This window comes from Antechinus flavipes, chromosome 4 (genome assembly GCF_016432865.1).
Source record: "Antechinus flavipes isolate AdamAnt ecotype Samford, QLD, Australia chromosome 4, AdamAnt_v2, whole genome shotgun sequence".
Taxonomy (NCBI): domain Eukaryota; kingdom Metazoa; phylum Chordata; class Mammalia; order Dasyuromorphia; family Dasyuridae; genus Antechinus; species Antechinus flavipes.
The window spans coordinates 170,883,085-170,908,353 of NC_067401.1; the positions used below are offsets into that span (position 1 = coordinate 170,883,085).

At 36.5% G+C, this 25,269-nt stretch overlaps 1 protein-coding gene across 1 annotated transcript in view; it reads left to right on the forward strand.

Annotated features, from left to right (window-relative positions):
• Window positions 1–25,269, forward strand: part of DNAH17 (dynein axonemal heavy chain 17) — a 299,993-nt gene that overhangs the window by 254,132 nt on the left and 20,592 nt on the right. The window contains exons 65-73 of the mRNA XM_051995475.1: window positions 331–535; window positions 4,348–4,512; window positions 4,963–5,103; window positions 5,457–5,627; window positions 6,806–6,928; window positions 10,659–10,852; window positions 21,414–21,562; window positions 21,673–21,800; window positions 23,400–23,627. Of these exons, the coding sequence (XP_051851435.1) occupies window positions 331–535; window positions 4,348–4,512; window positions 4,963–5,103; window positions 5,457–5,627; window positions 6,806–6,928; window positions 10,659–10,852; window positions 21,414–21,562; window positions 21,673–21,800; window positions 23,400–23,627 (1,504 nt within the window). The remainder of the gene's footprint in view (window positions 1–330; window positions 536–4,347; window positions 4,513–4,962; window positions 5,104–5,456; window positions 5,628–6,805; window positions 6,929–10,658; window positions 10,853–21,413; window positions 21,563–21,672; window positions 21,801–23,399; window positions 23,628–25,269) is intronic.

Here is a 25,269-nt window from a genome sequence, read left to right on the forward strand (position 1 = left end):
CTAGTAGGAAAGTTTAATTGGGCCCCTAAAATTGTATTTACTGTTTTGTATTGGATATATAATCTCTATCCCTATTTGAAGGGAACATCACCAAATAAACTAGAAAGAATGAAGGAAAAGAAGAGAACTTTGATGAGAAAATGTCCAACCATTTTATTTATGGGTTACAGCAGCAAAAAGAGAATCCAAGATTACTTGGTGAATTATTTTGGGGTGCTGTACCCTATTCAAAGAAATAAAGGCCCTCAAACATGGTAAAAGTAAAAGATAATTTTTGTCTAAATTAACATCTGGCAATATGGCTGAATATCTGTTTTATTAACTTCACAGGTACATTAAAGTAGGCGATAAAGAAGTAGAATACCATCCCAATTTCCGCCTAATTCTTCACACCAAGTATTTTAATCCACATTATAAACCTGAGATGCAGGCTCAGTGTACCCTCATCAATTTTCTAGTAACCCGGGATGGGTTGGAAGATCAACTTTTGGCTGCTGTCGTGGCCAAAGAGAGACCAGATCTTGAGGAATTGAAGGTAACATTGGTGGAATAGCAAAAGCAGTGTAGGGACAGGACCTGAATGTTCAGAAAGGCAGACAGGAAGGAGCAGTAATGCTGAGGGGAGGAATGCTGTGAATTACAGTTAACCATGGGGGCTGCAAACTCAGTTTTCCTTCCCTTTCTGTGGAATGTGCTCATCTTATGAAGCTTAATTATATTTTCACTTATAACAGAGTAAGTCACTTCTTTCCCATTTATCTTGTCATCTTACTCACAAATGTAGTTTTAAATTCAGTTTAAATTCAGGCTACTTCATTTAAAAGAACAGAATTATAGGAATGACAATTTATCTCTGCATTTCTCATATCAGACTCTTATCTCTTCATGTAGCCAATACTCTAGTTTGGATTTTCAATGCCTCTCACCTGGACTACTGTTATAGGCTTCTACTTGGTATCTCTGCCTCTTCTTCCTCCAATTGAACCTCTGTATCAATGCCAAAATAATCTTCCTAAAGCATGTCTAACCATGTCAAGTCCCAGAGGTCAAAAATCTTCAGTGACTGTTGAGATTAAGATAAAAACAAACCCTCGATATTTTAAACCCTCTAAAATCTGGCTGTACTCTTCCTTCCTGGATTTATTTTAGAATACTTCATAAAAGTAGCCTGGAATCAGGAAAACCTAAATTCAAAACCAATTTCAGACACTTAATAACTGTGTGGTCCTTGGCAAGTCACCTTATCTCTTCACCACTTCACCTTAGTTTCCTCAAATGTAAAATAGGTACCATAACAGTCCTTATCTCACTGGGTTATTGTGAGAGGTAAATGAGATGATATTTGTAAAGCACTACATGTTAGGCACTTAGTTACTTATTTCCTTCCCTTCTCCTTCCCCTTCCCCTCAATAATCCTTCTAGCCACATGGGGCTATTTGTCATTTTAAAAACATGGACATCACATCCATCTCTTAGCCTTTGCATAGGCCCTCCTCTATCTAGAAAGCTCCTCCTTTCGCTTCAAACTAGGCTCAACTCAAATACCCTCTCCTTTGTAAAACCATCCTTGAGACTTTCCTGATCAATGCTGTCTCCTTCCTCAAATTGTTGTTGTTGTTTAGTCTTGTCCAACTCCCTGTGATCCCATGAGGTTTTAAGTGTCTGAAGTTAGGTTTGAATTCATGAAAATGAATCTTCCTGATGTTAAGCCCAGAGCTTTCTCCACTGCACCACCAAGCTGTCCCCTCAAATTACACACCCTCCAGTAGAATATAAACTCCATCAGGACAGGTGAAGTCTTTGCACTTTACATAATACTTTGCACGTAATTAGTACTTACTAATTAGTAATTCATTCTCCTACTGGCCTTCTTTCTGACTCTGGAACTTCAAAACCATGCCTCCTTGGCTGCTGTGACTCATCCTTTTGAAGTTCCTCCAGTTCCTGAAGAATTTCTTGCTCTGGAACAGCTGTTAACCCTGAAGCCTGCTCACTCTGAAATATTCCTCTACATGGCCTAACCCTACCCCAAAATGGTGAGTTCCTTCTTGAGCTTCCACTTGGTGCAAGAACCCAACTTACCTGGAAAATTTACTCCAGGAACAAGTTCTTGACTGCTGGCCATTAAAATAATGTCCCCATCCCTAAAAATCCTCACTTTCCTGATTTTCTATTCTCTTTTGTATACACTGTCTTTCCCTTTAGAATGTAAGTTTTTTGAGGACAGGGGCTCTTTTCTTTTTGCTTGTATTTCTATCCCCCAACACTTAGCACAGTACCTATCATATAATAAAGGCTTAATGAATCCTTTCCCTTTCCTTCCTTCCTCCTTTCCCTCCTTTCCTCTCTCTTTTTATCCTTTTTTCCTTTCCTTCTTCCTTCTCTCTATCCCTGATAAAAAGTGAACACTTTTCTGGGAAAGTGTCTTTATCTCTATAGTTATTCTGATGCAAAGCCAGATTTGGATGGAAGATTACATTTTTAAAAAACTGTAATTTCCTAACAAATATCTCTCTTCTCCTTACTAAATGTCTGTCTCTTCCAATGAAGAATAAAAAAGAGAAAAATAATTAAATAGTTCAAAAAAAATAATTAAAACAACCATCACATCTGTTAATATAGACAATATTCTAAATCCACAAGCCCTTCCAGTTCCCAACAAAGAAGGAAAAGAAGTGCATTCTTATATATCTTCTTCAGGGTTCAAGATTGGGCATTATACATGCATAGCATTCAATTTTGGTATTTTTGTTACTGACATTCTGTACAACATCATAATTGGATTTTTTTTTTTTTTTTTAACTTCAGATAGTATCAGTTTGCATCAAGTCACCTCTGAGTTGGGGAAAATGGGAAGAACTAGTTTCTATTTGACAGTTTCCTAATTTACCTTAATTATTCTTGTTGATTAGCTACTAAACTCAGTTATTGCTAAACTGCTAAAGGACCAAAAGGGCTCTCGGTTCCTCTGACAAATTTGTTATCCTATAATAAAGCCTTAGTTATCCCACCCTAATTATAATTATAGGATGCTACTTTTCCCCTCTTCAGATTAAAAGATAATCAATGATGTTCTTTTAATCCTATTCTTTTCTATCAATAACTTTAGTCTTTATGCTTGTCATTTTGAGTCTTCTTTCTAGTTCTCCCTTACCCTCTCTCCCTTTTCTTCTATATAGTGTTTGTTGTTTTCACAAATCTCCCTGTAATTTCCACATGACTGGTACATTCATGTACCACAATTTGTTCAGCTATTCCTTTTCAAATGGGCAGCCATTTTGTTTACAATTCTTTGCTCCTAAAAAAAAAGTTTCTATAAATATTTTAATAAATATCAAACCTTTCTTTTTTCTTTGATCTTCTTGTGGGATAGCCTTAAGAGTGGGATTTGGAGATCAAAAGGTGGGGGCATTTATGCTTTCTTTGCATAATTTCCAAATGCTTTCTAGAATGACTGAACTAGTTCATAGCTCCATCAACAGCACATTTGTGGGCAGCTAGATGGCACCGTGAATAGTGTCAAGCATAGAATAAGGAAGATCTGAATTCAAATTTAATCTCAACTACTTAATATTTATGTGACCTCTGGGAAAGCACTTTGCCTCAGTTTCCTTATTTGTAAAATGGGGATAATAATGTCAACTGCTTCCCAAGGTGGTGTGTAAAGGGCTGAAACTATGAAAAGGTGTGCTTGAATCAGACAACTGAGCACTTAAGGCTAATTATCTATTTGATATGAGACAATGACTCTATTAGCATATGTTTGGGAAAATGGCTTCTCACCATCAGTGTGGCTCAATGTTTGATGTTACAATAATCATAGGCAAGGATTAGAGGGTGGGATGAGAGAGGCAAGAACTCATTTTGGGCAGGATGAAGAGTTTGTGGCAGTTTGTCTGGCTCCTTCACTTCTTCCCCTAAAGACCAAGGACTTTAATTTATCCTGACTCTGGCTGATCCTGAGGCCTCCTGGGAGCTAGCTTGGACTTAATAGTGGTGGTTAAGATCAAATAAGATAACATCTGTAAAGTGCCCCAGTGCACATAGTAAACACTATGTAAACGTTAGCTAGAGTTTAATATAGTGTGTTTGTGTTTCCATAGCCCCTCCAATATTAACTATTTCCACTTTATGTCATCTTTGCCCATTTTCTGAGTATGAGGTGTGGTTTATATTTTTATTATTAGTGGTAATTTAGAGCAATATTTTTTGTGTTTTTTAATAATTTGTATGTTTTGTTTTATGTATTATATTTTTAGAACTGCTTAACCAGAAAGGTTAACTTTTAAGGGGAAAAAAAAAATATGGATTATTATTGTGCTTTTTGAATATATGCAATTTTTTTAGGCAGAACTCACCAAGTCTCAAAATGAATTTAAGATTGTCCTGAAAGAACTAGAAGACTCTTTGCTAGCCCGCCTATCTGCTGCATCTGGAAACTTCCTGGGAGACACAGCCTTAGTGGAAAATCTGGAGACAACCAAGCGTACAGCTAATGAAATTGAAGAGAAAGTAAAAAAACCTTTTCTAGGAATGGCTTTTTTCCTTATAAACAAAGACCTAGAGTAAAAACTATTTAAAATGAATTGTGAAATCCTAGCTTATGTTATCAAAGGAGAATCTTTTGATGAAGTCATACAAAAAAGAGCAAACAAACTGCCTGGCCTGGTGGGAGCGTAAAGGTGGGGCCCTCTTACGTCTACTGAACCTCCATAGGACTCTGAGAGAGAGAGCCAGTTTGGTACAATAGAAAGAAAATCCTATCGGTGACCAGAGAATCTTGGTCCAAATCCAAGGCAATTTTCTTCACTTTCTAAGCCTTGTTTTCCTTCCCTATAAAATGAAGGGACTGGTGACCCCTGCCCTCTAATTGTAGCTAGGATGCAATAGGATGTCTAGCTTTTCAGGTTCCTTTTCCAAAGGTTGGTTTCACTAAAAGTTTTTTTTCCTCCTTGCTTTGAGGTGAAAGAAGCAAAAAATACAGAAATTAAAATCAATGAGGCAAGAGAAAACTACCGTCCAGCTGCAGAGAGAGCATCCATGCTGTACTTTATTCTGAATGATCTCAATAAAATCAATCCCATCTATCAGTTTTCACTGAAGGTACTAGTCCTAAACATTCTTCTTTGAGACTCTGCCTGGGATTCTCAGAGTTCAGATATCCTCGGTCAATGCTGGGGATTATATGGTACCATCTCACAGAGGAAGGTAGAGAGGATATTGGTCAGGGGTACAGATAGGACCACTGTAATTCTAATCTTGTCACAAGGGTTCCAACTCATGTTTACACCCAAGAGTTCTAAGCCAAATTAACCTCCTAGTTATGTCATTTCTTTTGAAATACAATTTAACGCAACACTCAAGGTGGATTGAGGTCCCCCTTTTCTCTCTAGATAAAGAGATATTGGAATTTCAACCACCTCATTCCCTTCTTTGGTTTTACTATTTCCGGTCAGGCATTTAATGTGGTCTTTGAAAAAGCCATTCAGCGGACTATGCCAGCTGATGAGGTTAAGCAACGAGTGATAAACCTGACAGATGAAATCACCTACTCTGTCTTCATGTACACAGCTCGGGGACTCTTTGAGAGAGATAAACTCATTTTTCTGGCACAGGTTGCATTTCAGGTAATTTAAGACACATTTGGGGCTATTTCCAGTGAAATATCACTAACATCAACTTAGGAAAGTAAATCTAAAAAGTAAACAGTTTAAATTCTTGAAAATCTTAAAATAAATACCATTCTAATTTTTTAAAGCTGATACCATAATTCTAAGAGAGAAAGAATGATGTAGAGGGTCAACCTTAGAATCATGAAGACCCAGATTGGGATCCTACCCCTAATTACAATCTAGCTGAGTGACCATGGAGAGTTAATATGACTTTTCAGTGCACTCAAGAAGGAAGTGAATGTGATCTATTATTGAGAGTTTCCATATTGAGAATGCTTCAAATTGTCCTCAAAAATGCTGGCTCAGAAAGAGAGTGGTAAAAAAATAATCAGAATTTTAGCCAGCTGCTAATAACAAAGAGTGCCAAATCTAGTCCCTCTTTAAGGGAATAAATAGGTTTCATCTGAAATAACCAAATAGTACAATTAAATTAAATAAAATAATCCTATTATCTAAAGACATTCTATTGTATTAAATAGGTTAAATATTTCTCCTACATCTGATTTATGTACTAAATTTATTTAACAAACTTTAAACTTCATAGAATGTGAATATACACAAACCCAAATTTAATATAGTTTCACTTTCAAGTTAGTTGAGGTCCAATGAAATAAAGAAAAACAAGTTCTGCTTGCTGCTGATGAAATTAATAATTGTCATTCCTGTCTGAATATACCATTAATTGTCATTAATTAATTGTCACTTACCAGAACAGCATGCCTTCCTTCCCATACTGATAGCATTTCCTGTCTGACTAAAAGTGAACTATGTGTCTGGGAAGTAGCCTTTTTCCTCAATCACAGATGAAGACCTTGTGGCCAGTCATCAGTGAGATGATAGGGATTGTGAGTTCCTGGGACATTGACAGTCCATCAAAGAACACTGTTATCCCCAAATATATAGACACAGATGGCTCAGTCCCAGGCAAACACAAGAGAAGATGCTTTTGAAAGCACAAGGAGAAGGGGCAAGTAGAATGTCATCAAAACCAATAAGAGACATTTGTCTCTCAAAACCCTTGCCCTATACCCAGTAACCTTGTGATTCTGCCAAGGATTCATCTTTTTAAAATAATGTCAGACATCCTCTGTTACTGTAATAATCTAACCTTGTACTCACTCATATTTCCTCAGGTTTTATCAATGAAGAAAGAACTGAATCCAGTTGAGTTGGATTTCCTCTTGCGATTCCCTTTTAAGGCTGGGATTCCTTCACCGGTGGATTTTCTATTACATCAAGGATGGGGAGGGATTAAGGTTTGTCTAAAGATTTAGAAACACTATGTACATTCTTCACTTAATATAATCTTTTCTTCTAAGAATAAGTGCATTAATGAAATTAGATTGTAACAAGTTATTGAATTCAGTTATAGAAAGGAAACTTAAGAGATGATGATGAAAAACAATATATGCTTACTGCTGACAAAATTAAAACTTTTCATTCCTATTTTGAATATAACATTTATTAAATCCCCATAATGTACCAAATATTTTTATTGGCACAGACAGGAATAACTTCCTGGCAAGCTGAGCTCACCCTCAGGATGTTGGACCACATGGCATTATCCACATGGCTCTTCCCCAGCCGACATTCCTATCACCATCCACTACTCTAGTAAAATAAAGAGAGTAGAGGTTATCTTCAATATTCTAGTGGTTTTTTAAATTATAGAATAGAATTACTTAACTAGAGAGATTTATTTATCCAGATGATAATTTCTCTTGATGTCAAAGAAAATTAGGGGAAAAAAATTAGAGGGTTTGAAAAAAAGGTTAGTAAACTGTTGAATGTTTGGAGATCAGTCTCTAAAATTAAACAAATAGCCCCAGTATTATCTAAAGACATCATGTTGCATTTAAATAGGTTAAATACTTCTCCTGAAATTTTATTTACATATTAAGCTTATTTAACAAACTTTAAACTTGTTAAATGTTGTCTAAACCATAAGGAGAATGGACCCAAATTCCCCTCTACTTAACATATTTGTGTCAGTTCTTGTTTTTGTTTAAAGCTTTACCATGAAAGAACATCTATTACTTCTGGAGATTATCTCCAATTTTGGTTAGCTCTAAATGTGAAGAGGAAGCAGCAGGTAGTGTAGTGGATAGAGTACAAGACCTGACATCAGGAAGTCTTGAGTTCAAATTTACTCTCAGACATTTTTTAGCTGTTATGACAAAGTCACTTAATCTCTGTTTGCCTGACAAAGGGATCCACTGGAGAAGGGAATGGCAAACCACTCTGATCTCTTTGATCCAAATAGGGTCATACACAACTGAACAACAATAACTGGGAAGAAGCTTTTTCTTCATCAAGCTTAAATTTGCCTGTCTTAAATTCTATTCAGTATTTTTAGGTTTGACCTCTAGAACTAAACCAACAAATAGAATCCTTTGCACATGGCACTTATTCAGCAGTACCTTCCCTGTTTTGAAACTGATTTCTTGATTTCAAATTTATATTATATTCATATATATTATAATTATATTTATATTACTACATTTACCCCTATTTTAACAACATCTTATTAGAAGAGACCCAATATTATAAGTTATTAAGATATTTTTGGATCCTGGATTTAGTGTGTTAACAGTCTCACCAAATTTCCTGTCACTTATATGCCATCTGTGCCTTTACCCACATCATTGCTAAAAATATGAAATGACATAAGACTAAGAATGGACCTTTAGAATACTTTTACATCAGAGATTTCCTTCCAAGGTAGTAACGGTGATCTGTCAACAACTGCTTTTTGGATCAGTACATTCATTGTTTCAGATCCACTTTTTCCCACCTTTTCTAAAAGAAGAACTTATGGGACTTTCCCATATGCTTTGCTCAAATCTAAATAAACTGTGTTTACAACATTACACAGTCTAAGTGATCACTACTTCTTTTTAATGTTACCTGCCTATCCCTTTCATAATATGCTGTAGAATTTGGTTAAGCACCAGCCAGACACTCACTAATCTTTATTCATCATACTACTAACTTTTTAATACTCAGCTGAGCCTAGTGACTTAAAATTATCAAGAGCAGATAACTAGGTGTGTTTCTCACTTTCTCCCAAATTATCTTATTAATCATTTTTGTTCTATCCTATTCAGTCCAGGGAGTATTCTCCTTAGCAGGGAAACCAGAAGCAAAGGGAGAGTTGAGTAGTTCTGTTTTTAATTTGTTGTCTGTTATCATTTTCCTGCCCAGTAATAGCAGTCATTGCTATCTTTTCCCTCAACTATAGCTTAAAGAAAAAACCAAACATTTTGTTCTCCTTAACATTCTGAGTCCACTTTGGCTCATTTGGCAAATTAGTGTGCCTCCTACTATTCTCATAGGATTGATTTTGTATTTACCCATCCTTGCTTTTTGATCTCCCTTATATATGACTTATAAAATGTCTAAGTTGATTGATAAGTTGCCTATGTATCCATGGCAGTCTCTTTAACTTTTTTTTTCCTCATTAAAATTGTTTCTCTTTGGGTTTTCAGATTTTTATTCTTCCTAAGATGTTTTCCCTTGTTGAATTTAATCCAGTGCAATTTAAATTCAACTAACTTTTTTTAAAATTGTTTTTTATTATTTTTTTAAATAGCTTTTTATTTACAAGTTATATGTATGGGTAATTTTACAGCATTGACAATTGCCAAACCTTTTGTTCCAATTTTTCCCCTCCTTTCCCCCACCCCCTCCCCTAGATGGCAGGATGACCAATACATGTTAAATATATTAGAGTATAAATTAAATACAAAATAAGTATACATGTCCAAACCATTATTTTGCTGTACAAAAAGAATTGGACTCCAAAATATTGGAAATCAAAAATGAAGGCAGGCAAAAATATAGGGATTGGGAATTCGATGTAATGGTTCTTAGTCATCTCCCACAGTTCTTCCGTTGGGTGTAGCTGGTTCAGTTCATTACTGCTCCATTAGAACTGATTTGGTTCATCTTATTGATAAAGATGGCCAGGTCCATCAGAATTGATCATCATATAGTATTTCAAATAACTTTTAATAAGTACAAGGTACTTATACCTTGAACCAAGGTATACCAAGAACAAAAAAGGTACAAAGGCAAAAATGAAATAGTTTCTCCCTCAAGGAGTTAGCATTCTATTGCAGTAGTGGCAGTGAGGGAAGAGACATCAAGTAAGCATGTAGAGTCTCTCTGGAGTTCTCTAAACTCATTTTTCAGATTAAGTTTCCAGGGTAATAACTACCTTAGTTCAAGGCCATTAATAGTTCCCTTTTCCCATAGCAAGTTCATAATGCCCAATTGGTGCCTTTACTTTTAGTAGTCAAAAGAAGACACAATTAGTTTTTACCTCACAAGGCTATTTTGGGGATCAAATGATATAACTGTCTCATTCCGTTTCTTTTCTGCTCTTTTTTTTTTTTTTGGAGACAATTAGGGTTAAGTGACTTACCTCTCACAAGTAGAGTCAAGTGTGTGAGGCTACATTTGCACTCAGGTACTCCTGACTTCAGGGACAATGTTCTATCCAATGTGCCACCTAGATGTCTCCCCCAAATTCTTTTTCAATACAATTTAATAGCATATATAGATATATATGTGTACAGAACAGCATATTATAGTATATAGTATACTATAGTATGTATGTGCATATGTGTGTGTGCACATGTGGGTACACACATACATACATTCCTATAGTTCAAGGTTATTTCCCTACTTTTCTCCTCAGTAAAAAAATAAAATCAGGTAATAGTTTTGATTTAATTGTGAAGCCATTCGTCTTTTCATTCCATAGCTCTGAGACAGGTGGCCAACTTAAAAAACAAAACAAAACAAAACAAAACATTTTTAGCTGAAGGAGGAGATATTTAATCAGAATTTGTTTTAAGTATCTATCTCCCCCAAGCTCCCAGCACAGTCCTGCATGTGAATAAGTGATTACTGATAAACAGACATATTTGAATAACCTTTGCTAAGGAAGAAATGGAATGAGTTGTTATCATGCATTCCCAGGTACTCTCAGAAATGGATGAATTCAGAAATCTGGATAATGACATTGAGGGATCTGCTAAACGGTGGAAAAAATTTGTTGAATCTGAAGCCCCAGAAAAGGAAATATTTCCTAAGGAATGGAAAAATAAAACTGCTCTTCAAAAACTCTGCATGATGAGGTGTATGAGACCAGACAGAATGACCTACGCTGTTAGGTATGTAACCAGACACTTCAACCCAATCTGAATTCTACTTAGTACCTTTGTCTTGCCCACCTAAACTTGAACAAGAAGCCCATCCACAACATGTGTGATAATTGGATAAAAGGTTATTGATGTTCAGCCATGTCCAATTCTTTGTGATCCCATGGACCATAGCACACCAATGCTGTCCATGGAATTTTTTTGGCAAAGGTACTGTGTGGTGTTTTTCCTCTTTAAAAAATAATGGTTCTCTCTGGGAGCAAGTTTCTCGGGGAGGTTTTCTGGAGGCAGCCTTAGTTTCAGTTAAAAGTAATAATCACCCAAATGCAGCCAAGTGCTAAAAGTTCAAATCTTTTATTGTCTCCAATATAGCCTGGTTAGTTTTCTTAAAGGCCTCTCTCTCTCTCTCTCCTTGGTTCTAAGAGCTCCCTCCGAATGTCTCCAAATCCAAAGGTTTGTCCTTCAGCCTCCAGCCAGCACCAAGGTGGAAGATGCAATGAATCTCTTTTGCCTTGGAGAGAGGGCTTGTGGGCTTCCTCCCAGAGTGCTCCTTTCCGACCCCAGTCAATGTTCCAAAGTAACTCACTTGACTGGCTCCCTGAAGCTCTATTTATGCTCCTTCTCCAAGAGTGGGATTGTGGGATACGAGAGAGTGGAATTATAGGTTTCCTCCCAGCGTGCTCTCTGGCCCTAAGAGCTTCAAGGGAGGTGTGAATTCACAAAGTTACACAGTTTAACTTTGTGAATCTCCCATACTTGTGATCGCCAATGAGTACTTAAATACTTCTAGCTTATATGAGCTCTCCAAAGGTGTGAACACAAACATTATTGTCTATCAGTTCTACTTAGTACCTTGTTTCTTCTGGCCCATAACATCTCCTTCTAAGATCAGATCAATCATACTGAGCCATGCTAAACTAGATAATTATTGTTTCTATCATCTCTCTAATGACTTAACACTTTGTAAAAATTCCAACAGTACTGGAATATTTTTTGCCATTTCCTTTTCCAAGGAATTAAGGTAAACAAAGGTTAAGGGACTGCCCAACTTCACACGGCTAGTAAGTATCTGGGCCAAATTTGAACCCAGTTCTTCTTGATTCCAGGCCCAGCTTTCTATTCCCTGTACCATCTTGTTGCCTCAGATAAAAAAAGGTATTCATCTTTTATCCAATGCTGCCTTTTGAGCCCATTTCATTTTTATACAGTTCTAAATGTTAAGTTTCCTATCAAAAGTTGAAACTGAAAGTAAGAATAACAGAGAGGCAGAAGAGACACAAAGAGAGACAGACAAAGAAGGGAAGGAGCTGAAGAGGGAGACAGCAGGGATGCAGAGGGTGAAGGGGGTGAGGGAGAGAAGAAGGATGGAGAGAAGGGGAGACAGATGGGGAGAACGGGAGGGGAAAGTAAGAGAGGCAGAGGGAGAGAAGGGTAAAGCAAGGAAGCAGGGAAGGAGGGGCTGAGGAGGAATAGAGGGAGAGGGAGACAGACAGACAGGCAATGAATGTCTGTAATCATCTGTTAAATAATTTGAAGTTAGTGGATCACCTGGGCTTGATAGTTCTGAGTCATATTAGAGTTAAAACTAATCAGATGTCCTCACTAAGTCTACACCAATATGGTGGATCCTGAGGAAAAGTGGACGACATCAGGTTGCCTGAGAATCAAACCAATTCAGTCTAGAAATGTAGCAGGTCAGAGCTTCCATGCTGATTAGTAATGGGAACAGGACTGGCTATTTTATTTTTTTTTTTTTTTTTTTTTTTTTTTTTTTTTTTTTTTTTTTTTATAATAAATTTTATTTTATTTAATAATAACTTCGCATTGACAGAATCCATGCCAGGATAATTTCTACACGACATTATCCCTTGCAATCACTTATGTTTCGTTTTTTCCCCTCCCTCCCTCCTCCCCCCCCCCCCCAGGATGGCAAGCAGTCCTATATATGCTAAACATGTTGCAGTATATCCTAGATACAATACATATTTGCAGAACCAAACAGTTCTCCTGTTGCACAGGGAGAACCGGACTCAGAAGGTAAAAATAACTCGGGAAGAAAATCAAAATTGCAAATAGTTCACATTCATTTCCCAGTATTCCTTCTTTGGGTGTAGCTGTTTCTGTCCATCATTTCTCCAATGAAACTCAGTTAAGTCTCTTTGTCAGAGAAATCCACTTCCATCAGAATACATCCTCATACAATATCATTGTCGAAGTGTATAATGATCTCCTGGTTCTGCTCATCTCACTTAGCATCAGTCCATGTAGGTCTCTCCAAGCCTCTCTGTATTCATCCTGCTGGTCATTCCTTACAGAGCAATAATATTCCATAACGTTCATATACCACAATTTACCCAGCCCTTCTCCAATTGATGGGCATCCATTCATTTTCCAGTTTCTAGCCACTACAAACAGGGCTGCTACAAACATTTTGGCACATACAGGTCCCCTTCCCTTTTTTAGTATCTCTTTGGGGTATAAGCCCAATAGAAACACTGTTGGATCAAAGGGTATGCACAGTTTGATAACTTTTTGGGCATAATTCCAGATCGCTCTCCAGAATGGCTGGATTCGTTCACAACTCCACCAACAATGCATCAATGTCCCCGTTTTCCCGCATCCCCTCCAACATTCATCATTGTTTTTTCCTGTCATCTTAGCCAATCTGACAGGAGTGTAGTGATATCTCAGAGTTGTCTTAATTTGCATTTCTCTGATCAATAGTGATTTGGAACACTCTTTCATGTGAGTGGTAATAGTTTCAATTTCTTCATCTGAAAATTGTCTGTTCATATCCTTTGACCATTTATCAATTGGAGAATGGCTTGATTTTTTATAAATTTGAGTCAGTTCTCTATATATTTTGGAAATGAGGCCTTTATCAGAACCTTTAATTGTAAAGATGTTTTCCCAGTTAGTTACTTCCCTACTAATCTTGTTTGCATTCGTTCTGTTTGTACAAAGGCTTTTTAATTTGATATAATCAAAATTTTCTATTTTGTGATTGGTAATGGTCTCTAGTTCATCTTTGGTCACAAATTTCTTTCTCCTCCACAAGTCTGAGAGATAAACTATCCTATGTTCTTCTAATTTATTTATAATCTCGTTCTTTATGCCTAGGTCATGGACCCATTTTGATCTTATCTTGGTATGTGGTGTTAAGTGTGGGTCCTTGCCTAATTTCTGCCATACTAATTTCCAGTTATCCCAGCAGTTTTTATCAAATAATGAAATCTTATCCCAAAATTTAGAATCTTTGGGTTTGTCAAACACTAGATTGCTATAGTTGACTATTCTGTCTTGTGAACCTAACCTTTTCCACTGATCAACTAATCTATTTCTAAGCCAATACCAGATGGTTTTGGTGACTGCTGCTTTATAATATAATTTTAGATCAGGTACAGCTAGACCACCTTCATTTGATTTTTTTTTCATTAATTCCCTTGAGATTCTCGACTTTTTATTGTTCCATATGAATTTTGTTGTTATTTTTTCTAAATCATTAAAATATTTTCTTGGAAGTCTGATTGGTATAGCACTAAATAAATAGATTAGTTTAGGGAGTATTGTCATCTTTATTATATTTGCTCGGCCTATCCAAGAGCACTTAATATTTTTCCAATTATTTAAGTCTGACTTTATTTGTGTGAAAACTTTTTTTGTAATTTTGCTCATATAATTCCTGACTTTCCTTTGGTAGGTAGATTCCCAAATATTTTATGCTATCAACAGTTATTTTGAATGGAATTTCTCTTTGTATCTCTTGCTCTTGGATTTTGTTGGTGGTGTATAAGAATGCTGAGGATTTATGGGGATTTATTTTGTATCCTGCTACTTTGCTAAAATTATGAATTATTTCTAATAGCTTTTTAGTAGAATCTCTGGGGTTTTCTAGGTATACCATCATATCATCTGCAAAGAGTGATAGTTTGGTTTCCTCATTGCCTACTCTAATTCCTTTAATCTCTTTCTCGACTCTTATTGCAGAGGCCAAGGACTGGCTATTTTAAATAGCTGGTTGAGATAGGGAGATCCATCTTCAAAACAAAACAAAAAACAAGTTTTCCTAGATGAGCCTACATCTGCCTCTCTGTATCTTCCCATCACTGTTCCATGTTTTGCCCTCTGGAGCCAAATCCTTAATATAAACAGCAGTTGACAATTCAATGTCCCCACTAATTCTTTCTCCCTTCATTCCCAACTCCTTCAACCAATCTTCATATAGCACAACTAGGATTTAGCTAAGCCTAGCCTCCTCATCCTGTTAACCCTTCCTTGAACAATTTCCAGTTGTCAGGAAACTTCCTAAAATGTAGCACAGAAGACCAAAATTCAAGAAATGGTCCAGTCAGGTCTGAATACAGCAGGATAATCATCACCATATCCCCATAAACGTAACTAAGATCACATTCATTTTCTGGACTACAATGCTATAGTCTTGACTGATAACTGAGTCTGCAATCCATTAAAACCACCACAGCTTTTTTCACTGAATTCTCATCAAACAATCCTTTTCTCAACATTCAGCAGTGGAAACTTTAACACTTTCAATGACTCAATGCAAACAACTGTAAGATTTTTAATCTTTCTTAAACCTAGTTCCATTTTTTTCCAGTTCTTAATTGTTTTATGTTTCATATATTTTTCAAGCCTCAATTTTTATTTTCAATCACAGTTTAATCTATTTCCAATGGCCAATTTAAAAAAACCTAATTTGTTATTATTTTTGTTTTATAACACCTTTATCTTTTATCTACTGTGGTTTCATCTTATATGTTCTAATTTATATGTTTCTTGAGAATTAGACTGATTTTTGCTTTTTCTTTATTTACTTTACTAACACTTAGTACAGACATTGGCACCTAGCAAATGCTTAACAAATATTTGTTGACTGATTGTTGCATCTTTTCTCCTCTCTCCCCTCCCTTCATTCCCCAGGGATTTGTCCATAGATCAGAGATTAAAAGAAAATAGGAATTAAGCAAAATCACTAATATATTACTCGTGTCTATTATATATATAGATAGATATAGATATATTATTTACCTACCCACAGTCCTCTAGCTTTTCAAAAAGGGAACTGAAGTGCACTTAATCCAGTCTTTTCCCAGACCAAATTGGGCCATTATCACGAGATTTATTATTATTGCTGTTGTTCAATCATTTTTCAGTTATGTCCTATTCTTCATGATCCCACTTTGGGGTTTTCTTTACAAAATTACTGGAATGGTTTGCCATTTCCTCTTCCTGCTCATTTTACAGATGAGGAAACTGAGGTAAACAGGATTAAGTGACTTGCTCAGGGTCACACAGTTAGTATGTGTCTGAGAATAGATTTGAATTTAGGAAAACGAGTCTTCCTAGTCTCTATCTACTGCACTCTTATCCTCTATATATGGCTTAGTTGCCCTGTATAATGACAAAGCATTCAGTTTCTTGGGGATTATGGTTGTGATTGTGGTTGTGGTTGCTATTGCCATTGTACTTTCCGTTTACATTGTAGCCATTTTGTCTCATTTTTTTTCTAGTCCTGCTTCACTATGCATCAGCTCATAGAGATCTTTCCAGGCATTTCTGAATTCTGTACTTCAAAATAAATGAGAAGCTAAACTAATTTGCAAGATGAACTGTTCTAATCCTATATTAAGCTATTTCTCCAGGACGATATCATATTGTCGATGAAATTCTTCTCAGGTTAGAAAGAGAATAGTTGCAGCTGCCTAGCTTCTCATTCCTTTCAGATTTTTCTTATTTGGTCTCTTCTTTCACACAAGTCATTTTGAGTATTCAAACATCTAACAGTTTCCCCTCTTCAGAGGGCAATCGAAATTAACCCTGGGGACGGGGTATTTGTGAAGGACTTAAGTAAGGGCTATTTTATCAATTTCCTCTTTTGTTAAAAGATAACCATTAATAATGTACAAGACAGGGCTTGTAAGTAAAAATGGAGAGATTTACTGTGATCAAATTCTATCTCTTAAAATCAAATGAGATACCTTGCTATTTGAGACCAGTTTTCCTATCTGTAGGCTCCTTAATTATTTTTTCTGGTAGAATGCAGGCAGCCAAATTTCCCCAAAACACCCATCTCCATGCTAGAATTCCCCTTTGGCAAAGTGGAAGTCTCAAACCACCTAGCGAACCAGACTTCTTTTATCTCCATTAGAAGGACTGGGATCTGTGAGGAGGGTCACTTTGGTGCAAGTTAGTCCTGGTCCTAAAATAGAATGTCTACTTGGTTTCTGGAAAGGATGAACAGAATCTAGAAGAAGCCACATTGGCCACCTCACCTGACTCAGGGAATTTCCTTAAAAGTGACTAAACATTTCTCTGCCTAGAATATTTTACTTAATAGCACATTAGAGACATAATATGATAAGAAAATATTGGATCCTGTTTGGTAAGTGATAGCTACTGAGTGATGGAACATAATTAGCCAAGAGTCAAAGTTAAATAAACTAGGTTTGGCAAGCAAATAGGAAGGACTTGACTTGACCTTCTTAGTGCTAGTGATAGGATCTAGGAGAAACAGTTCCAGAAAGGGCTCCAGAGACGTAGGGACTAAGGTATACTGGTAAATTATTATTAATACACTGTCTGAGGGCAGTGTATCCACCTTTAAATTTAATCTATATTATTGACATTTTTGCCATCACTTTCTTAGGTGTAGATAATCAACAAAATAAGAAATCAAGTCAATCTCTCAGTCATAAACACTCATACTGAAAATTTAACAATAGGTTCTGGCTAAGTCCTGGCCAGTTCTAGCACAAATCTTCCATTTAAGTGTCTGTATGACTTTCAAAAAGGGCAGTTCACTTGATCTGTCTAGATCTCATTCCACTTCAATAAAATAAGAGACTTGAGCCAGATGATCTATATGGTCTCTTCCAGTTCTCAATTGTGTTAGCCACATTTATTCAATGGCTACTTTGTGCAAGGCATTATGCTAATCTCTGGGGATATAAAATTGGATCTAATTATGAATTCACAGACATATGAGGAAACACTGACATGCCACATGTCCTAGCTGCCATTCTCAGTTAGTAGCCAAGAAGGTCACACAGGAAAAAAAAAAAAAAATAGGAAAGGGAATGCAAAGAAATAGTTGACCATGGCAGCTGAGGCTACTTCAAGCTCTCCAGATAGAGCCATACATGGCCTCCCACTCCCTGAAGGATAAATAGAGCTGGTTTATGACCAGCATGGGTGGCAATTCTGCCCTTACCTAAATATTCTCTCCCCTCCAATCCTAAGGCTAATAGATTTTTTGGAATTCATTTCTGGTATGGGATTCTGGTATGTTCAACTTCTTATATGTAAAAGACATCATTAGCACATTGGTTGTAAATTTAATTCCAATAGTTCAAAAAAAAGTTTTTGAAGATCCCTATGAAAACAAGGCTAGTTAGTGTAAAAATAAATAAATGAGTAACAAAAATTTATGCCAGCAAGTCATTTCCTCAAAGGAACAGAAATGCAATGATTGCCATAGCCCAGGAAATTCCCCTTAGTGAAACAAAAACTGGGAAGCTGATAAGGGCTCTTATGGACCTTAGAAATTATGTGACCTAAATCATTAAAAACATGAAAAGGGGCAGGCTGTGGCTCAATGGATAGAGTCCTGGAGTCAGGAGGACCTGAGTTTAAATCTATACTTAGACACTAGCTGTATAATCTTAAGTAAGTCATTAAACTCTGTTGCCAAAAAAAAAAAAAAAAAAAAGAGGAAACTGAGGACCAGAAAGTTTGTCACATTGGTAGTTAGTAGCAGAGCCAGATTTTGAATTCATATCACCTGATTTTAAATCTATCACTCACTATATCACAAAGTAGGATGCATCAGAATTTTGAAGCATTGTTTCAATTCACATTGTTGTAGCCACTGTGTATGTATACAATTCTTGATTCTGTTTACTTCATTTGCATCAGTTCATATTATTCTTCATTATTTGTATTCTTAATTTCCTACAACACAATAATATTCCCATGCATTCAAGTACCATACCTTGTTTAGCTATTCTCTTAATTGATGGGGATCTGCTTTGTTTCCAGTTTTTTGCTATTGAAAAAAAAATTGCCACTATGGATATTTTAGTGCATATGGGGGCCTTTCAACATTGGGTTCCAATCTTGTCTCAGGCACTTATTTTTGTGAGATCCTGGACAAATCATTTAATCTCTCAGCTTTCATTTTCTGTTATGTTAAATTAGGATACCAATGGCATCTATTTGTTATGAGGATAAAATGAGATTTTATATCATGATGTAAGTGATGTGGACACCAAATGATGCAGGCACCAAAAGCTGGGGTTCAGTCTTATGAAGAATTTGCAAGGCCATTATTTTTGGCAAAAGGTAGATTTATTTAGAGGAATAGGTTACAGACAAAATGAAGGGATACAAAAGACACCAGTAATGGTAAATGTGAAATAGTGTGGGAAAGCATATGAAAGACAAGCTCCTTAGAAAGGGAGCACTTATGAGGTTGGGGACATGTCCTTAGCTGGCAGGCTAAATCCTGATAGGGATTTAGCACAGTAAAAGAGTTAGTTAGCTTTAAGGAGGAGAAGTGGGATTGGGAAGCATAATGGAATTAGGGGAGATATCACATGGCTTTGGGGAGGGAAACGGTAAGGAGAAAGACACTACAAGGGAGAGTGTCAGTGGCAGACTGACAAAGAAGGGCAGTAGTCATGGGATGGCCCATACCTAAATTTTGGAAATTTTAACCTCAAGCCATGATTGGGATATCTGAGAGGATATGGCAAGTGAGACTGCTCAAGACCCCAAGAGAGGGTGGGTCTCAGTGGATAACTTCCCCAGAGGGAGGGTGCTAAACTGATCTCTATCAGTGTCTTCTCCCTGTTTGCCTCAGGGATCAATTCTTTAATTTCTCTCTGACCAACACACTATTTGGTTTGCACACACAAGTATATTATGTAGATGCATGTATTATCTAATATGTGCACTGCATTCATAAATACATATTTGTGTACACAGCATGCATGGATGTATATATGTGTAAATATGTATATTGTTTTGCAAACTTTAAAGCACTTTATAAATGTGAACTATTATTATTTGTTTCCTTTCCAATAACTGAAGATTAATTTCTTTTCCTACCATGCCTGTTAACGGGGCTACTCACCAGGACTAGTATCTTTCTCTGCCCTAGTAGAGCAGATGAGGGTCTGAAGAGATCAAATACGTAAAGGGCTTTGTATCCCTAAAATGAGCATTGTATTATTACTAGAAGTTGAAGAACGTTTTTTTCTTTTTTTAATAGTATTTTATTTTTCCAAATACATGTAAAGATAATTTTCAGCAATCATTTTTGTAAACTTTGTGTTCCAAAATTTTCTCCCTACCTTCCTTACCTCTCCTCTCTCCAAGAAACAAGCAATCTGATATAGATTAAATGTGCACAATTTTTTTTAAACATATTTCTATTTCTGTCGTTGTTGTCCAAGAAAAATCAGACCAAAAGGGAAAAACAACTTTGAAAAAAGGTGAAACTACTATATTTTGATCCACATTCAGTCTCCATAATTCTCTCTCTGGATATGGATTGCATTTTCCATCCCAAATTTGTTGGATTTCTGTATTGCTGAAAAGAGCTAAGTTGATCATAACACAATTTTGCTATATAAATGTTCTCTTGGTTTCAATCCCTTCACTCAGCATCAGTTCATGTAAGTCTTTCCCAAGCTTTTCCAAAATCAGCCTGTTCATCATTTCTAACAGAACAATAATATTCCATTACATTCATATATCATAACTTATGCAGTGATTACTCAACTGATGGGCATGCATTCAATTTCCTATTCCTTACCACCACAAAAAGAACTGCTACAAACATTTTTGTACATATGAGTCCTATCTCTTTTAGGATTTTTATTTTGAGGGGATACAGAACCAGTAGTGAGACTGCTGCATCAAACACTATCCCCAGTTTGATAGCCTTTTAGACATAATTGCAAAATTGCTCTCCATTCTAGATCAGTTCATAATTCCATCAAAAATGCACTAGTGTCCCAATTTTCTCACATCTCCTTCAATATTTATCATTTTCATTTCTTGTCACCTTAGTCACCTGGGTAGTTGTGAAGTAGTACCAGAGTTGTCTTAATTTGTAACAAATTTTTTTCAATCCAAATTATTCATAAACTCAAGACCCACTTAAATAAATATACTTGGCTACAGTGAAGCTAAATTAAATCTGTCAAATATGGATAGGCATACAATTCCATGGGGTCTTTTGGTACCAAGGTGCCCTGAGATATACCATCAATTTACATGTTATGTAATTCCGCAGAACTGAATTTATATACCTTTAAAATTGAAATCAGGATCAAAACCTCACAGTCCTCAACCTTCTTGTAGTACAGATATCTACCTCCTCCTTCTTCCTGACAAATGTTCTCTTGCTTGGTAAGCTCCTGGGCAAATGGCCCTTTCACCTTTGTTTGGCTCTCTGATTGGCGTTGTCACAATCCACTCAACTCCCCTATTGCTCTTGGAGCATTCTCTGGCCCTTCTTTTCATGTCTAATGAAGAACATATTCTTCAGAAACTTTGTGGAAGAGAAGATGGGGACCAAATATGTGGAAGCACGGAGTGTTGAGTTTTCCAAGTCTTATGAGGAGAGCAGCCCTTCTACCCCGATCTTCTTCATTCTTTCTCCAGGGGTTGACCCCCTGAAAGACGTGGAAGCATTAGGTAAGTTGTTCCCAACAAACACATCTGTGGAACGTTTTGTTGTTGATAACCATGCCTCAACCTCTGGAATTTTTCCAGCCCTGTGGTTTTCCTGTTTTTCTTTCTCTCAGGACAAAAGTTGGGATTTACCATTGACAATGGGAAAATCCATAATGTATCCTTGGGACAGGGACAAGAGGTGGTGGCTGAAAATGCTCTGGATGTGGCATCTGAGGAAGGACACTGGGTCATTCTGCAGGTACTTGATGGGAACCTTGACCTCTCCAGGAAGCCAGCCCCTCTTATGTGCAGAAATTTAGCCAACCGTATTTATTTATTTATTTAGTTGTTCTTCATTCTTTTTTTTTAAATAACTTTTTATTGACAGAACCCATGCCAGGGTAATTTTTTATAACATTATCCCTTGTACTCACTTCTGTTCCGATTTTTCCCCTCCCTCCCTCCACTCCCTCCCCCAGATGGCAAGCAGTCCTTTACATGTTAAATAGGTTACAGTATAGCCTAGATACAATATATGTGTGGCAGAACCAAACAGTTCTTTTGTTGCACAGGGAGAATTGGATTCAGAAGGTAGAAATAACCCAGGAAGAAAAACAAAAATGCAAGCAGTTTATATTCATTTCCCAGTGTTCTTTCTTTGGGTGTAGCTGTTTCTGTCCACCCTTGATCAATTAAAAATAAATTAGCTCTCTTTTATCGAAGAGATCCACTTCCATCAGATACAGTATCCTCATACAGTATCGTTGTTGAGGTATATAATGATCTGGTTCTGCTCATTTCACTTAGCCTCAATTCATGTAAGTCTCTCCAAGCCTCTCTGTATTCATCCTGCTATTGGAACACTAATATTCCATAACGTTTATATACCACAATTTACTCAACCATTCTCCAATTGATGGGCATCCATTCATTTTCCAGCTTCTAGCCATTACAAACAGGGCTGCCACAAACATTTTGGCACATACAGGTCCCTTTCCTCCTTTAGTATCTCTTTGGGGTATAAGCCCAGTAGAAACACTGCTGGATCAAAGGGTATGCACAGTTTGATAACTTTTTGAGCATAGTTCCAAATTGCTCTCCAGAATGGCTGGATGTGTTCACAATTCCACCAACAATGTATCAGTATCCCTTTTTTCCCACATCCCCTCCAACATTCCACATTATCTTTCCCTGTCATTCTAGTCAATCTGACAGGTGTGTAGTGATACCTCAGAGTTGTCTTAATTTGCATTTCTCTGATTAATGATTTGGAGCATATTTTCATATGGCTAGAAATAGTTTTAATTTCTTTGTCTGAGAATTGTCTGTTCATATCCTTTGACCATTTATCAATTGGAGAATGGCTTGATTTCTTATAAATTAGAGTCAATTCTCTATATATTTTAGAAATGAGGCCTTTATCAGAACCTTTGACTGTAAAAATGTTTTCCCAGTTTATTGTTTCCCTTCTAATCTTGTCTGTATTAGTTTTGTTTGTACAAAAACTTTTCAATTTGATATAATCAGAATTTTCTATTTTATAGTCAATAGTGATCTCTAGTTCTTCTTTGGTCATAAATTCCTTCCTCTTCTGAGGTCTGAGATCTGAGAGGTAAACTATCCTATGCTCTTCCAATTTATTTATAATCTCATTTTGTATGCCTAGGTCATGACCAACCATATTTATTAAATTAGTCTGGATCCACTGACCCAAGAGCTTGAAGATTAAAAGAAAATTAAAAAGCCTAGGCTAGGGGTTGGCACAAAACAAACAAAAAATGGAAAATATTCACTGAGAGGGAATGGGGAGATAACAAGATTGAAGATGATCAATCAATTAATCTACTTTTGTTTGCAGAACATCCATCTTGTTGCCAGGTGGCTGAGCACTTTGGATAAGAAAGTAGAGAAATATAGCACAGGAAGCCATGATGATTATCGAGTATACATCAGTGCAGAACCTGCACCATGCCCTGAAGTTCACATCATACCACAGGGCCTCCTGGAAAATGCCATAAAAATCACAAATGAGCCTCCTACAGGCATGCATGCTAACCTGCACAAAGCCTTGGACCTCTTTACACAGGTATGATTGTTTTTTTGGCAAGGCCCTCCTCTCTTTTCTCTCCCATACCTCTAAATGTTATTTCTAGGAAGTCCCTAAGTGCCCTTCACCAATAACCAACATAACAATCTTGAATATCACACATATGCACATACAAAGTATAAATATGTACAACACAATGGTCTTTCATTGCAAAACAGATATGGGCCTAAAATGCTTATATAATAAGAAATTTAGAAAAATGAATCAGGGGGCAGCTAGGTGGCACAGTGAATAGAGCACCAGCCCTGAAGTCAGGAGGACCTGAGTTCAAATCTGGTCTCAAACACTTTTAACACTTCCTAGCTATGTGACCCTGGACAAGTCATTTAATTCCAATTGCCTCAGCCAAAAAAAAAAAAAAGAAAGAAAGAAAAGAAAAGTGAATCATTTCTAATGCAACAGAAGAGATCATTTAAAGGAACAACTCTAAAGGCAATCACTTTGGAAAGCAAAACATTTTGCAATGGAACTTCTTCACTGTGTATTATATGTAATATTTGTGTATTGTGTATTGTATTTGTGTATATCTGTGGGGCATATATAGGTTGCCCCAAAAGTCTTAGTGCATTTTTAAGCTTTAATAGTTTATTTTGTTAAGCTATGTAATTGTCACTTAACTATTTAATGTCTTACCTAAATAGCTTAAAACTGCACTGAAACTTTTGCGACACCTTGAATATACAGACATATATTTATTATACTTCATTCACATGATAACTCATTCATATGGGAATGATGCTGATCTTCCCTATTTTCAACAAGGTCATCACTGTCCTCATTTTTCAGATTTTTACTTTTGTTTTTCCTTATCCTGCATATCCATTCATTTACAGATGCTTCTTTATTCTACTTTTGCAGCATCACTAGCATTCCTCTTCTCTAAACTTCAAAAGCCACCATCCTAGTTCAGCCTGGACTCTAGCAATGACCACCTAATTGCCTATGTTATAAATGCCACACTACTTAGCTTGGCTTTCAAGGCCTTCCATAATTTGGCCCAATTTACTCTTTCAAAATCATCTCCCTCTAAAAGAACCCTGTGTTGTAGCCACACTGGTCTACTCACCATATCCTAATGACAGGAAGCACATTTCTGCTTGCGATATTGATCCCACTGTGAATGTCATGCCATTCATTTTCATTTATTAAAATTCTTCAAGGCACAGCCCAATACTACCTATTCCATAAAGATTGACTATCCAATCCCATATTGACTTCTCCTTCCTTAAAATCCATAGCATTTGTTCTTCTAACCATTTACTCGAGCAGCTGATTATATATTGATTATCTCCTATGTTGTCATTTAACTCACATGGTAACTTTTTTCATTTCTTATGTTCCCACTTGTCATGGATTCTTGTGCTTTTTCATTTTATTATTTATTTATTTGTTTGTTTGTTTTTCTCTGAATCCCCACAGTCCTTAGTAGAGGGACTAATAAATATGTGGAATAAATACGAAGGCAGTTCACTACAGTGGAAAGAACATGGGCTCTGGGTTCAAATCTCAACTCTAACCTTTAGTATCTGGGTGTCCTTTGACAAATAGAAACCCTGTGGTCAAATATGACATGTAATATACCAATGTGATTTCAAACAAACTGGTTAATCTCTTGGGACTT